Consider the following 17,291-nt stretch of genomic DNA (forward strand, 5'->3'; position numbering starts at 1 on the left):
AACGGCAACTGGGAGTGCATGGGTAAGAGCAACTTACAATGATGGACTAGTGGGTGTGAGTGAGCTACAGTCAGGGGAACTTGTTGGAGTTTGAGATGAATTGCACGTTAAAAAAAGTGGGAATATATTCGCACGTCAAAACTTTTGGGAAAAATTTTAAAGGTTCTGAGGAAGGTACGAGGGTAATCCCAAAAGCAAGGTTCAAAAAAATGGCTCTGAGCACTATGGGACTCAACTGCTGAGGTCATTAGTCCCCTAGAACTTAGAACTAGTTAAACCTAACTAACCTAAGGACATCACAAACATCCATGCCCGAGGCAGGATTCGAACCTGCGACCGTAGCGGTCTTGCGGTTCCAGACTGCAGCGCCTTTAACCGCACGGCCACTTCGGCCGGCCCAAAAGCAAGGTCTCCTATTTTTTTATAAGTACATAGTCCTGTTTATTTCTACAGTGGTTTACATCAGGATAAAGCTTGAACATTTAGCTATTTTTCAACATAATCACCATTTCTGTCGATGCACTTTTGTAGACGCTGTGGCAGTTTTTGTATGCCCATGTCATACCAGCTCGGCGCCATGCTGTTCAGAAAGTTATGAACCTCTTCTTTCACCTCGTCGTCAGAGTTGAATCGCTTTCCGGCCAAATGTTCTTTTAACTTAGGGAACAGGTGATAGTCACTGGGTGCCAAGTCAGGACTATAGGGTGGGTGAGTGATTATGTTCCACTGAAACTGTTACAGGAGAGCAACGGTTTGCCGAGCGATGTGTGGGCGAGCGTTGTCACGGAGAATGTGTACGCCCTTGCTCAACATTCCTCTTCTCCGGTTCTGAATTGCCCGTTTGAGTTTTTTCAGAGTCTCACAGTACCTGTCAGCGTTAATTGTAGTCCCAGTGGGCATAAAGTCGACCAACAATACCCCTTTCCGATCCCAAAAAACGGGTGTCATGACTTTACCGGCAGACTGTGTTTGTTTGAATTTCCACGGCTTTGGGGAAGAAGGATGCCGCCACTGGCGTGATTGTTGCTTGGTCTCAGGTGTAAAGTGGTATGCCCAGGTTTCGTCACCCGTGACAATTGAGTCCAGAAAGTTGTCCTGTTCGGTTGCAAGGCGGTGAAGAAACGCGCGGGAAGCATCAACTCGTTGCCGCATGTGGTCCTCAGTCGACATGCGTGACACCCATCTTGCACACACCTTCCGCTAATTCAATGTTTCCGTTAAAATTCTGTGAGCAGGGCTTCGGAAAACCTCGGGAACCAACGTGCAGGGATCATACAAGGTGATCCGTCGGTCTTCACGCATGCTTTGCTCAACCTTCAACACTGTCCCCTCAGAAATTGACGGTCTCCCGCTCCTTTGTCAGTCGTGAATTTCGGTCCGACCAGCTTCAAACTCTCTACACCACTTACGAACATTTTTGACGCCCATGCACGACTTACGATACACTTCCGTCAATTGGCGATGGATTTCAATCGGCGCAATGCCCTTTGCGTTCAAAAACCGAATAACTGCGCTCAATTCGCACTAGGCGGTAACATCCAACGGGAGCTCCATTCTCAACGGCTGCCAAGCCAAGACTGAGCGCCTCAGCGCGGCGTGCAGATGTTCACACACAGCGCGTGAAGCACTCTTCGTTAACAGTGTGACCAACTGCCACACAACAGAGTTCTGTACTTATAAAAAAAATAGGACACCTTACTTTTGGGATTACCCTCGTAGGATGAGACAATTTTTTTCCCCAATTTTATGAAACATACATAACCCACTGTCTGACACTTTTGAGTGGGTCTATTAAGACTAACTAACTCTGCTATTAGTACTACAGAAGTGGTTTGTTAAGGCATGCACACTATCTATTTAATAAGCAACATTGTGCTACATGTGAATGGTCGGCCTCTTAGCCTCTCTGGAATCCTCCCAGAGAGTTGCCCGTCCCTAGCCACGTAGAGGCGGGCCGCTACTACTAGAAGAAACCACTCCATTTATACTACTCTTTTATTCCCCCCACCACCATACTGAGCTAACTACAACTACTAGCTACTAAAGTCAAAGACTTAAAGAAACATATCGTTTACATATTTACAATTGCGCATTAGATCTGAAGCGTTTTTACCCTCTCCCAAGGTAGGCTCGCTGGGCCTCCCTTGAGATTTTATTTACCAATTTTGCAAAACTGCTGAATAATTCGCCATTTGTCAATATTTCATTTACATTCCTTGTTTGCAGAAGCTGTTTCTCATCTGAGACAGCCTGTTCGTATATTGGACACTCAAACACTGTGTGTTCTGGCGATCCTTCGTGAGCACCACAGTCACACTCCGATGTTGGCCTTTTCCCTATTTTATGCAGGTACGTGGGATAGGGACCGTGACCTGTAAGAAAGTGAACTAGGCCCTGTGAGAGCTTCATTATCTTGTTCTTTAGTCTTTCCCTTACTGTGGGTAGAAACCCGTGGACTCTACGGCCCGTACTGGGCCCATCCGATTCGTCCTGCCAAATGTCAAGCATTATTTCTCGGATGGCTTTAACGCTTACCAGAGGACTGCTCATTATATTTTGCACCTTGTCGATGTTCTGTTTGCGCAGCCAGTAGAAGGCTGCGTGCTGCCTTATTATCAGGTCTAGTGGACATAGACCTATGATTACCATCAGTGCATCTGTTGGACTTGTGTTGAATGCTCCAATGCATCTCAACAGAACGTTCCTCTGTATTCGCCTGACAGCAGCGGCAGGCCGCACCAGAGCTAACCTGTGGGCCCACACACTGGATGCGGGCCCTACTGTTGGTGTCAATATACTGTTATGATAGATATTTATTGCTTTTGACGGCAAATTAAATCTTGTTTGTCCAATTGATATTATCTTATTGAACAGAGCTAAGGACTTTGTCGTTATTTTCTCAATATGCGGATTGAAACTCCAATTCTCATGTAGATATACCCCTAAGTAACGGGCATATCTCTGTCGCGACACTGCCTGGCCATTAATTCTGACAATTGGGTCCCTATTTAACCTGCCTTTTAAGAGCATATACAGTGTGTTACAAAAAGGTACGGCCAAACTTTCAGGAAACATTCATAACACACAAATAAAGAAAAGATGTTATGTGGACATGTGTCCGAAAACGCTTAATTTCCAAGTTAGAGCTCATTTTAGTTTCGTCAGTATGTACTGTACTTCCTCGATTCACCGCCAGTTGGCCCAATTGAAGGAAGGTAATGTTGACTTCGGTGCTTGTGTTGACATGCGACTCATTGCTCTACAGTACTAGCATCAAGCACATCAGTACGTAGCATCAACAGGTTAGTGTTCATCACGAACGTGGTTTTGCAGTCAGTGCAATGTTTACAAACGCGGAGTTGGCAGATGGCCATTTGATGTATGGATTAGCACGGGGCAATAGCCGTGGCGCGGTACGTTTGTATCGAGACAGATTTCCAGAACGAAGGTGTCCCGACAGGAAGACGTTCGAAGCAATTGATCGGCGTCTTAGGGAGCACGGAACATTCCAGCCTATGACTCGCGACTGGGGAAGACCTAGAATGACGAGGACACCTGCAATGGACGAGGCAATTCTTCGTGCAGTTGACGTTAACCCTAATGTCAGCGTCAGAGAAGTTGCTGCTGTACAAAGTAACGTTGACCACGTCACTGTATGGAGAGTGCTACGGGTGAACCAGTTGTTTCCGTACCATGTACAGCGTGTGCAGGCACTATCAGCAGCTGGTTGGCCTCCACGGGTACACTTCTGCGAATGGTTCATCCAACAATGTGTCAATCCTCATTTCAGTGCAAATGTTCTCTTTACGGATGAGGCTTCATTCCAACGTGATCAAATTGTAAATTTTCACAATCAGCATGTGTGGGCTGATGAGAATCCGCACACAATTGTGCAATCACGTCATCAATACAGATTTTCTGTGAACGTTTGGGCAGGCATTGTTGGTGATGTCTTGATTGGGCCCCATGTTCTTCCACCTACGCTCAATGGAGCACGTTATGATGATTTCATACGGGGTACTCTACCTGTGCTGCTAGAACATGCGCCTTTACAAGTACGACACAACATGTGGTTCATGCACGATGGAGCTCCTGCACATTTCAGTCGAAGTGCTCGTACGCTTCTCAACAACAGATTTGGTGACTGATGGATTGATAGAGGTGGACCAATTCCATGGCCTCCACGCTCTCCTGACCTCAACCCTCTTGACTTTCATTTATGGGGGCATTTGAAAGCTCTTGTCTACGCAACCCCGGTACCAAATGTAGAGACTCTTCGTGCTCGTATTGTGAACGGCTGTGATACAATCGCCATTCTCCAGGGCTGCATCAGCGCATCAGGGATTCCATGCGACGGAGGGTGGACGCATGGATCCTCGCTAACGGAGGACATTTTGAACATTTCCTGTAACAAAGTGTTTGATGTCACGCTGGTACGTTCTGTTGCTGTGTGTTTCCATTCCATGATTAATGTGATTTGAAGAGAAGTAATAAAATGGAAAGTAAGCGTTTCCGGACACATGTCAACAAAACATATTTTCTTTCTTTGTGTGTGAGGAATGTTTCCTGAATGTTTGGCCGTACCTTTTTGTAACACCCTGTATAGCGATTTTTGTAGTGCAAGAGACATTCTAGTCTTCTCACACCAGTTTGTTTACAGACCAATAGCCAGTCGTGATCGATCTTCGATCACATTACGAGTGTCACCTTCCAATGAGACAGCTGGAATTCCACTTTTCAGTCAGAATCCTTTAAATAACCAGAATAATATTCGGAGTCTTTGTGCTCCGATAGTGTAATTTTTCCGCTGGTAGATAACAATAGCAGCAACGGTCCTGTTGGAACTCCCCAGGGTGACCCCAGCCTTTACTTCACTCGTGGAGGGCGGAATCACCTGTGCGCTGGAGATTGGGCTGTCGCTGGCGGCCATGTTGAGCAGGTGCGTGCCGAAGAAGAGCACGGCGTTGATGCCGGTGAGCTGCTGTAGGGTGACCAAGGCCAGCGACAGCAAGATGGCGCGTACGGCCGCACGGCTGCACCAGCGCCGCGCCCACGTGCCGCCGCCGCTTCCAGCTCCAGCTCCAGCGTCGCTCTGCGGCGGCGACAGGCACGCCTGCGCAACAGCCACAGCTTCTGTCCACATTGCATGCCGGCACCCCCAGATAGCGGTTAGACACAAAATCCTAAATTCAGAGCGGAAGACAGGGTGTTAAAAAAAAAGCATTCCGTATTTTGAGAGTTGGTAGTATAGACGAAAACAAGAAAAAATTTTCTAGTAAACATTGGCTCTGAAATGCGTCCCTTAAGAGCTTTCAGGATTTGTTCACCTTCGCTACTGTGAGAAACATCTCTTCTTCCGCATGGCTAATAGGACCTTGATAGTGACCGGGCCAAATATCTCACGAAATAAGCATCAAACGAAAAAACTATAAAGAACGGAACTCGTCTGGCTTGAAGGGGGACACCAGATGGCGCTATGGTTGGCTCGCTTGATGGCGCTGCCATAGGTCAAACGGATATCAACTGTTTTTTTTTTTTTTTTAAATAGGAACCACCGTTTTTATTACATATTCGTGTAGTACGTAAAGAAATATGAATGTTTTAGTTGGACCACTTTTTGATAGATGGCGCCGTAATAGTCATAAACGTACAAGTACGTGGTATCACGTAACATTCCACCAGTGCGGACGGTATTTGCTTCGTGACACATTACCAGTGTTAAAATGGACCGTTTACCAATTGCGGAAAAGGTCGATATCGTGTTGATATATTGCTATTGTGATCAAAATGCCCAACGGGCGTGTCCTATGTATGCTGCTCGGTATTCTGGACGACATCATCCAAGAGTCCGGACCGTTCGCCGGATAGTTACGTTATTTAAGGAAACAGGAAGTATTCAGCCACATGTGAAACGCCAACCACGACCTGCAACAAATGGTGATGCCCAAGTAGGTGTTTTAGCTGCTGTCGCGGCTAATTCGCACATCAGTAGCAGACAAATTGCGCGAGAATCGGGAATCTTAAAAACGTCGGTGTTGAGAATGCTACATCAACATCGATTGTACCCGTTCCATATTTCTATGCCCCAGGAATTGCACGGCGACAACTTTGAACGTCGTGTACAGTTCTGCCACTGGGCACAAGAGAAATTGCGGGACGATGACAGATTTTTTGCACGCGTTCTATTTAGCGACGAAGCGTCATTCACCAACAGCGGTAACGTAAACCGGCATAATATGCACCACTGGGCAACGGAAAATCCACGATGACTGCGACAAGTGGAACATCAGCGACCTTGGCGGGTTAATGTATGGTGCGGCATTATGGGAGAAAGGATAATTGGCCCCCGTTTTATCGATGGCAATCTAAATGGTGCAATGTATGCTGATTTCCTACGTAATGTTCTACTGATGTTACTACAAGATGTTTCACTGCATGACAGAATGGCGATGTACTTCCAACATGATGGATGTCCGGCACATAGCTCGCTTGCGGTTGAAGCAGTATTGAATAGCATATTTCATAACAGGTGGATTGGTCGTCGAAGCACCATACCATGACCCACACGTTCACCGGATCTGACGTCCCCGGATTTCTTTCTTTGGGAAAAGTTGAAGGATATTTGCTATCGTGATCCACCGACAACGCGTGACAACATGAGTCAGCGCATTGTCAATGGATGTGCGAACATTACGGAAGGCGAACTACTCGCTGTTGAGAGGAATGTCGTTACGCGTATTTCCAAATGCATTGAGGTTGACGGACATCATTTTGAGCATTTGTTCCATTAATGTGGTATTTACAGGTAATCACGCTGTAACAGCATGCGTTCTCAGAAATGATAAGTTCACAAAGGTACATGTATCACATTGGAACTACGGAAATAAAATGTTCAAACGTACCTACGTTCTGTATTTTAATTTTAAAAACCTACCTGTTACCGACTGTTCGTGTAAAATTGTGAGCCATATGTTTGTGACTATTACAGCGCCATCTATCACAAAGTGAAAAAAGTGGTCCAACTAAAACATTCATATTTATTTACGTACTACACGAATACGTAATAAAAAATGGGATTCCTATTTTAAAAAACGCAGTTGATATCCGTTTGACCTATGGTAGCGCCATCTAGCGGGCCAAACATAGCGCCATCTGGTTTCCCCCTTCAAGCTAGACAAGTTTCGTTCTTTGTAGTTGTTTCGTTTGACGCTTATTTCGTGAGATATTTGGCGCGGTCACTATCAATGGACCACCCTGTATACTGCCGAACAGGTTAACTAGTATCTTTAGTTCCTATCGAACGATTTGCCTACCCTGCTATAGGAAGTACCATTGCAACAATGGCTGCATATGTAGTTCACGCATGATAGAGCATCAGCTCATTTTCTCCACAGTTCCGAGAACATCTCGCAAAGACATTTTATGAGCAGTGCATTGGTCGGGTAATTCCCTACATTGGGCAGCTCGTCCCCTAGTTCCTAATCCCTTGGATTTTTGGTTGTGGGGACACTTGAAATCTTTGGTGTATCCAAGCCCCATTAATGATATATAAACATTACAGGAACGCATCGCCAGTGTGAATCAGCGCATTCATGAGCAACCAGGAGTTTTTCAGCGAGTGCGGGATTTCCTAACATGTTCGACGGAAGCATGACTTACTGTGAATAGACACCATATTGAGCACCTTCTTTAGTGATGGCTCACAACTGCAGGACGTTTTTAATAGCAAGCACATTGCATTAGAAGCTCTACTGTTTCACAGTGACTGATAAACGCGTTCTCATTTGCTTACTGTATTCTGTAGGTCGTTTCTAATAGCGAAGGTCTTGCAGTTGAAGAGATGTATTTCACAGCAGTGAAGATGAATAAGTGCTCATTGGTCGTAAGATATGCATTTTTAAGTGCATGTGTACTAGAAATTTTTTGTGTTTTCATCCACACTACCCTTCTGAAAATATAGAATAGTTTTTTTAACGTCCTGCACACAGCGTGCTTCAGATAACATGTTCTTCTCTGTAACTTATAAAATAAGAAATAAAAGGCGTATTTGGGCTAAACTCAAGAAACGTTACTTTTTCTGTGGAGTGGTGTTCCAGGAAATTACAGCAACGAATAATAATTTCGTAGATGCAACTTCTTTTTCTATTATGAAGTTGACTTATGCAAACCAACTCTGCAGAAATCTGTTATTTCCAATTACTGCCAATTTTCGTTAGGGAACTACAAATGTTCAAAGTTTTAGGACGTTCAGGTGTCACAATGTTCGCGTATGTGAGTTGCTCAAACGAGTGCCTATTATCCTGAACACACAACTAAATGCGCCCTCTAAATGACCTATGGATGAGATGTAAAGTTGTTGGTGGCACGGTGTGAACAGCTTGCTCGAAGCGGTGTTTGCATTCATCGCCGGTTGGTTTGTGGAATGTTTCCTTACACTGCTGCACACAAGCAGATCGGAATGCACAAACAAAAGAGGTTCAGTCTGCCACGGATACTGACATGGAATAAACAAGGAACACACAGGCATCGTGCATGTTGACATGTTGCTGATCCTTAAGGAATGCCGACACTGTGCCTTGCGAAGTGTTATTTTCTCTGATGAATCCACGCTCATAAATTATAGTGCAGTGAACCGTCATAATATGCATTACTGAAAATTCTAAGTGGGTACGTAATGCCGATCGTCAATGGATTTGGTATTTTAATGTGTGGTGTGGAATTCTTGTAACTCAGATCACCGGTCCACACTACTTCACAGGTACTTTGACGGGTGAGATGCGGTCTTCGATAGTGTAGGTGCTCTTCTTGAAAATGTATTCGGGGCAGTTAAATGAAAAGGACAAAGACTGAGAAAAAGTAAGTAAACTGTTTATTATTTCAAAAGTATTCGCCGTAACAGTTAATAGATTTATCCCACTACGTGAGAGGATGGTCAGCGCCTGCATGGAAAAATGTTTGCAGAGGTCTACAGAATCGTGATTGTACCCAGGCGTGCACCTCCTCGTCTGAAGCAAATCGCCGGCCGAAGTGGCCGTGCGGTTAAAGGCGCTGCAGTCTGGAACCGCAAGACCGCTACGGTCGCAGGTTCGAATCCTGCCTCGGGCATGGATGTTTGTGATGTCCTTAGGTTAGTTAGGTTTAACTAGTTCTAAGTTCTAGGTGACTAATGACCTCAGCAGTTGAGTCCCATAGTGCTCAGAGCCATTTGAACCATTTTTTGAAGCAAATCAACGGCCACTAATGTCTTTTTTCCAGGACTTGAAAACCATGGTGGGGAGACATCAGAACTACACTCATGCTCATAAATTAAGGATAATGCTGATACATGGTGAAACAACGCTCTTGTGGGCGGTTTGCGGGTTTAAATCACCTCAGGGTATGACCATGCGATGCATTTGACCTGCAGTCGTCACACAGTGGCGTTGGCAGCAGTCCACGCAGAGGTGTGTTGGTGTCAGAGTACGGTGCAGCGAATAAGTGTGCAGACATTTTCAGACGTGCTACTGGTGACTGTGTGTTGAAGATGGCTCAAAGAACACATATTGATGACATTATGAGGGGTAGAATGCTAGAGCGATTGGAGGCTAGTCAAACACAGCAGGTCGTAGCACGGGCCCTCCGTGTGCCAGAAAGTGTGATCTCAAGATTATGGCAACGATTACAGCAGATAGGAAACGTATCCAGGCGATACAGTACGGGACGTCCACAGTGAACAATATCACAAGAAGACCGATATCTCAGCATCAGTGCCCACAGACGGTCACAGAGTACTGCAGGTAGCCTTGCTCGGGACCTTACTGCAGCCACTGGAACACTTGTCTCCAGACGACTGAACAAATATGGTTTATTCGCCCAAAGACCTGCAAGGTGCATTCCACTAATCCCTGGTAACAGGAAAGCCCGTAATGCCTAGTGTCAAGAACACAGTACATGGTCATTGGAACAGTGGTCCCAGGTTATGTTCACAGACGAGTCCAGGTATAGTCTGAACAGTGATCCTTGCCAGGTTTTCATCTGGCGTGAACCAGGAACCAGATACCAACCCCTTAATGTCCTTGACAGGGACCTGTATGGAGGTCGTGGTGTGATGGTGTGAGGTGGGATTATGATTCGTGCACGTACACCCCTGCGTGTCTTTGACAGAGGACCTGTAACAGGTCAGGTGTATCGGGACGTCAATTTGCACCAGTATGTCCGCCTTTTCAGGGGTGCAGTGGGTCTCGCCTTCCTCCTGATGGATGATAACGCACGGCCCCACCGAGCTGCCATCGTGGAGGAGTACCTTGAAACAGAAGATATCAGGCGAATGGAGTGGCCTGCCTGTTCTCCAGACCTAAACCCCATCGAGCACGTATGGGATGCTCTCGATCGACGTATCGCTGCACGTCTTCAAACCCCTACGACACTTCAGGAGCTCAGACAGGCACTGGTGCATGAATGGGAGGCTATACCCCAGCAGTTGATCGACCACCTGATCCAGAGTATGCCAACCCGTTGTGCAGCCTGTGGTGATCAGATCCCATATTGATGTCGGGGTACATGCGCAGGAAACAGTGGAGTTTTGTAGCAGATGTGTTTCGGAACGGTTTTCTCAACTGATCACCAATACCGTGCACTTACAGATCTGTATCGTGTGTGTTCCCTATGTGCCTATGCTATTAGCGAAAGTTTTCTGTAGTGCCACGTTGTGTGGCACACCATTCTGCAATTATCCTTAATTTATGAACAAGAGTGTATATGGAGGATGTCTGAGGGCTTCCCAGGGAAACTTTTGCAACGTCCTCGAAACAACGTGCCAACAAAATGCCGTCCATTTGTTTTCAAGGTAGTTCTATTGTAAATACGTCTAGGATTTCAAATGGTTCAAATGGCTCTGAGCACTATGGGACTTAACTTCTGAGGTCATCAGTCGCCTAGAACTTAGAACTACTTAAACCTAACTAACCTAAGGACATCACACACATCCATGCCCGAGGCAGGATTCGAACCTGCGACCGCAGCGGTCGCGCGGTTCCAGACTGTAGCGCCTAGAACCGCTCGACCACCTCGGCCGGCCGTCTAGGATTATCACCGTTTGTGTCTTGTGTGTCTAACCGCTACAGGTGCGGTACTATGTGGCTACAAGCAAGCGACAGTGAGAGGGTCGACGCACCTCCATCTTCTGGAGCTCGGCCTTGACACCGGCGGCGGGCCGGCCACGCAGCCGCATCAGCGCCTCCTCGGCGAGGTCGCGGCGGCCGCGGGACAGCAGGAACAGCGGCGACTCGGGGGCGGCGGCCAGCATGGCCAGCAGGAAGAGCACGGGCGTCGCCGCCGACACCATGGACAGCTGCGCCGCCGTCGTGAACGGCCCCACGCAGTACTCCACCAGCAGACCGCCCGTGATGAAGCCCTGCATCAGCGAGCCCAGCGTGCCGCGCACCTCGTCCTGCCGAACGGTACAGATCCACTCAACATGTAGACCCGAGACTTGCCCCTTGACAGTTGGGCCACCATTACGGAGGAACCCATACAGAAATTCATCAGCAGGACACTCGTGATGAAGGCCAGCGTCAGAAAGCCTATTGTGTCATGCACCTCACCTTGTAGAAAACATCTCCAACCAACAAACAGCGCCAAGAAATCTCTACCAACATCTAATCAACTGTCGTGAAGGGCCACCTTCGATTCACCACCAGCAGGCTGTTCATATTGAAACCCTATATCGGTGAGCCCAATGGACTGTGAACCTTGTCCTGTAGGCAGCACAGCTCCACTCATCAAGTGTACTGAAGCTTTGCCCTTCTCTCAGCTGGGCTTCCATCATGAAGAGGTTGAAAGGTCTCTGTTGGATTCCTTTCATGTTAATTTCTTAAAACTGTTGTCATTTACGGCATACATTCCACTTCTAAATTTACTGTGGTGTTTCTGACTATCTGGGAGGAGACTGAGCAATGGAACGTGTTACTTTTACACATAATCAAGAACGATCTGTCACACTACTACACTTTAAAACACAGTTTATATGTAATTCATGTCACACAGTCTCATACGGAACCTACATCCGCTTTCTTTTATATACTGTATATGATAAGATACTGTCATCCCCCTTCCCTTCTGTGTGAAAGGACGAATGAGCAAATGTATTTCTTGTTGCATGCTTGATGGTAGCAGACAAGCCTGTCTGCTAGAGAACAGTAGGACCAACGTCGGAACAGGTAGCTACGCTTTCTAAAAGCAAAGAGGTTTCTATTCTTGGTATGGTCCCGTCCATCCCTTGTCATGCTGGTATAGGAAGCTGCCTCTCTGGTCACTTCCGTTTTGTATCTGGAAGCACCCTCGGTAGGGGCCCACGGGCAGTCTGTTTGCGGCGAGCGTCTGAAGTGGTAAGATCTCCAGCTAAGCGCGTCTCTGCTAAGTCCGTAGGACAAAGGATTTCTTAACTTCAGCCTAACTGAAAATTTAATCACCTTTATTTCAGGTTTAGATCTAAAACGTATAATGTTATCTTAAATTGCAACGCAGTGTAATTCGAGTGTGAAGTTCAGAATATCTTCCAGTAGTTGCTTTCTCATTACTTTGTGAGTAAACCACGTGTTGATCAGTAACTCTAACTAACATCATCAATCTTAAATGTGAATGTCCGTGAGATTATAACGTCTCGTCTTGACAATATTTTTCAATATAGCAACTTTTCTTTATGTTCAACCCATGTGGGGTGTACTTTGTGACACCAGTACCACGTGCTTATACAATTGTTTGACCCATCAGGTTAACAGTAAGACGATAGTAACCAGTTCGAGGTTTTTCTTTTGTAATTTGTGTTTCGATGTAATTTATTTTAATTATCAAAATGATTGTGGAGTTACACTCTTTGTGTAAACCAAGTTGACCACGTGAAGCATGTAGTGTAATCATCAAAGTAGCCCTCAGTTATTCTTTTCGGGAAGATTTCACAGAGAGTTAGTATGAATTTAGTATACCAGTGTGTGGTAATTTCATGACGGACAGGATTGCGCTAGGAATGTAACTTCTTTGGGTGAAAATTGAATCGGTTGGTTGCGGTTAATTTCCTCTTGCATATGTTTCAATGTTCTTCGTGTGTTATTTTATGAATGCAGTGTTGTATGCAGTCTCCCAATCTTGGCTCTATATTTGATGTGTTCCGTAAGTTTACCAACTCACATTTTCACAATTCTAAATAAGGTACCAGTTTAGTTATGAATCAAGTTTAATACGCTGAAATTTGAACGGAACAATGACCAAAGTTAAAATAAATGTCCAAATATAAACTGATTTATTTCTTTTTATTTAAATTCTCTTTTTATGTATATATATCACCGGTTGTCTTAAGATGACTATTAAAAGTTTATAATTAACGTTAGTCTGGTTGGCAATTTGGTAAGCTAGACTAGATACCTGGTGAAACAGTTGCTCAGTAATGCAAGGATAAGTTCCCCAGATAGCTCACGGCTTTTAACCCGCTTTTATTATCTTGAATATCAGCACCGCTTTCAGAACAAATTAATGCATCAACATTACAAGGTCCACACAGTAAAGCATTAGGCCACTCATGATGAAGGCCTGCATCAGGAAGCCTACTGTGCCACGTACCTAATCCTGTAGAAAATATCTCCAACTAACAAAGAAATCCAAGAAATCTCTACCAACATCTACTCCACTATCATGAATGGCCACCTTCAATATTCCACCAACATGCCACCTGTTTTAAAGCACTGTATCAGTGAGCCCAATGCGCTGTGCATTTCGTCCTGCAAGAAATGCAGCTCCACTCGTCAAGTGTACTCGAGCTGATCCACCATCATGTATAGCTCCACAAAATAAACCATTAGGTCACACATGATGGAGGCCTGCATGAGGAATCGTACTGTGCCATGCACCTAACCCTGTAGAAAACATCTCCAGCCAACAAAAGAGATCCAAGAAATCTGTACCATCTACTTCATTGTCTACAAGGACCAGCTTCAATATTCCACTGGTAGGCCAACAGTGTTGAAACCTTGAATTGGCGAGCCCAACAGGCTGCGCACGTCGTCCGGCCGGCAACACAGCTCCACTCATCAAGAGTACTCAACCTCTGCCCCCCTGACAGCTAGACTGCCATCATGAAGAGCCCAATAGTTATTGTACTGAAATGCAGGGGGATGTGCAACGAATTGACGTATGGTGCAGAGAATGGCAAATGAATCTCAAAGAAGACAACTGTAATGTGCTGCGAATACATAGAAAGAAAGATCCTTTATCATTTAGCTACAACATAGCAGGTCAGCAACTGGAAGCAGTTAATTCCATAAATTATCTGGGAGTAGTTATTAGGAGTGATTTAAAATGGAATGACCATATAAAATTAATCGTCCGTAGAGCAGACGCCAGACTGAGATTCATTGGAACAGTCATGAGGAAATGCAGTCCGAAAACAAAGGAAGTAGGTTACAGTACACTTGTTCGCCCACTGCTTGAATACTGCTGACTGGTGTGGGATCCGTACCAGACAGGGTTGATAGAAGAGATAGAGAAGATCCAACGGAGAGCAGCGCGCTTCATTACAGGATCATTTAGTAATCGCGAAAGTGTTACGGAGATGAAAGATAAACTCCAGTGGAAGACTCTGCAAGAGAGACGCTGAGTAGCTCGGTACGGGCTTTTGTTGAAGTTTCGAGAACATACCTTCACCGAGGAGTCAAGCAGTATATTACTCCCTCCTACGTATATCTCGCGAAGAGGCCATGAGGATAAAATCAGAGATTAGAGCCCACACAGAGGCATACCGACAGTCTTTCTTTCCACGAGCAATAGGAAACTGGAACAGAAGGGAGAACCGGTAGAGGTACTCAAGGTACCCTCCGCCACACACCGTCAGGTGGCTTGCGGAGTATGGAAGTAGATGTAGATACAGTAAACCATTACGTCATCATACTGAAGGCCACCAGGAAGCCTACTTGCATGCACCTCACACTGTAGAAAACATCTGCAATCAACAAAGAGATCCAAGAAATCGCTGCCAGCGTTTAATTCACTGGCATGAAAGCTTACCTACATTATTCCACTAGTAGTCTGCCCATGATTAAGCCCTGTGTTAGCGAATCCAGTGAGCCAAGCACTATGTCCTGCAGGCAACACAGCTCCATCCAAGAAGTAGACCAACTTAAATGATAAATCAGGAACTTGATTAAGAATAATACCCTACATCGATATATTCCAAGCAGTAATAAATGTGAGTTTTAAACTCACACTCCACTGTGATTCCTTGTGGCTTTAGTGTAAATTTTAAAAGGAATTATCGGCCATTATTCACCTTACTAATGTCTTGTACACAGATAGGCACCGACAGTGTTCGACAGTGGAATATTGTTGCATTGTTATGATGCCTTGGAATAATTTAATGAATAATCTGGTAAAGTTATATCAAGTAAAACTTGATATTTTTCATTGGATTCAACCCTATCGCTAATACATACACTAAAGTTTTTTCTTAGACCTTAGATTCTCACTTACCTGCAGTACACAGATAGAACTTCAATTCAGCGAATAATAGTGAATAATTTACATACTCAATATTTTTTAGATTATTTTAATTTTTCATATTTTATGCTAAGTTCATTTAACTATAGGTAATTATATATAACAAGATATAAATTATAAGCTGGCTTAATAGTGACAGGACAAAGTGAAATAATAAACTTTTAATCAATTTCTATTGTTATAATTCTAATTGATGCCTTTTTTGTTTCTTGCTAAGCAACATTTGGGTGGAAACCGATTACAAACGAAACCTATTTTGAAGAACAATGTGATGCAACTTTTGCGCCTAGAGGAGATGACTTCTGTCAATGCCGATGAATGCAAGCTGAAAAAATATCTTACAGATTTCATTCCATCCTGTTTGCAACCAAGCTGCTCTTTAAAAACTAATTTACATTGAGCGTGGAGACTGATAAAGGCTTTCTCTTGTAGTTAATGACTATATTTAGAAAGATTTTTGGGTGCAATATGAATTTGCGTACGTACTGCATGAAAAAGATGGACAGATGCGGCTAAATTTTTTTTTAACTTTATCACCATTATATTAATCGTCTTTTCAGTCAGTAAGATTAAAAATGGTTGATAATTGTCAAATTTATAGTGACGTAGAGACTTCGAATTTTTTTCAAACTATTTACGTTATGATAAAGATAGTAATCAGGACTAATCAGACGAAAATGGATCATTTCGATGACAGTGATGTTGAATCCAGTGCCAAAGTAGATCAGTCAGTTACTCATACAAGTCAATAACAGACAATTTAACACAGTTATTCCAAAAAACTGTTGTATTAGCACGGACAATGTCTGTAGTGCTAAATGGGGTAGGTGACATTTCAGCTGTACAAATACGTACTATAAAAATGTTATGGGTAAGCAAGAGGCTTTGTTACACATGAAAGACCTGATGATTACATGAATTTGTGAAAGGCAAGACGCATTGCCATCTTCTCAAACACTCATATCGTTTGAAATTATTGAAATTAAATTAGTTGGTGGTTTGCCTGAGGTACAAAAACAATAATGGATGGACTACCAGGTACAAACCAAACACAATTTGTGCTATCAAAAACAGTTCAAGATCTGTCTGGTCGAATCAGTCGTATAGCAGCAGACCATGAAAAAGACGCCCACAAACTGTTTAAAGCCAGAGCAAGAGGCTCACAGATGAATTTGTTGCCTCAACTTCTACAAAGAAAATACTTATAACAGAGATAACGGTTTCCAATCAGCAGTAACAAAATTTAATAATGTGTTTTCTAATGAATATGGAAGCTACATAAACTACACACATTAAAAAAAGTTTTGCATCACCCCGGTTCCCACAACTTCTAAAGATAGACGTTGATTGTTGATTTTGTATCGCAGACACAGTCCCTTTGTCTGTTCAGATATCACTATACCTGTCCAAAGATGTAAACAACTATGCATAAGCAGCGCCTATTAGACGGAGGGGGTCCGACAGCCGATCAGTTCCAGTCATTCCACCAGGAAGGCGGTACACGGCTAGTACTGTTTCTAGTTCAACCGTGCCTAGACGGTCAAAACCGCAGTTCGATCGCGTCCGCATTGTTACTTTGTGCCAGGAAGGGCTTTCAACAAGGGAAGGGTCCAGGCGCCTCGCAGTGAACCAAAGCGATGTTGTTCGGACATGGAGGAGATACAGAGAGACAGTAACTGTCGATGACATGCCTCGCTCAGGCCGCCCAAGGGCTACTACTGCAGTAGATGACCGTTAGCTACGGATTATGGCTCGGAGGAGCCCTGATA

At 44.5% G+C, this 17,291-nt stretch overlaps 1 protein-coding gene across 1 annotated transcript in view; it reads right to left on the reverse strand.

The window, feature by feature from the left end:
* LOC124606567 (facilitated trehalose transporter Tret1-like) overlaps positions 1-17,291 on the reverse strand; it is a 166,670-nt gene that overhangs the window by 30,500 nt on the left and 118,879 nt on the right. The window contains exons 4-5 of the mRNA XM_047138551.1: positions 11,153-11,428; positions 4,895-5,113 (exon numbers count right to left, since the gene is read on the reverse strand). Of these exons, the coding sequence (XP_046994507.1) occupies positions 4,895-5,113; positions 11,153-11,428 (495 nt within the window). The remainder of the gene's footprint in view (positions 1-4,894; positions 5,114-11,152; positions 11,429-17,291) is intronic.

This window comes from Schistocerca americana, chromosome 3 (assembly GCF_021461395.2).
Source record: "Schistocerca americana isolate TAMUIC-IGC-003095 chromosome 3, iqSchAmer2.1, whole genome shotgun sequence".
Lineage (NCBI taxonomy): Eukaryota > Metazoa > Arthropoda > Insecta > Orthoptera > Acrididae > Schistocerca > Schistocerca americana.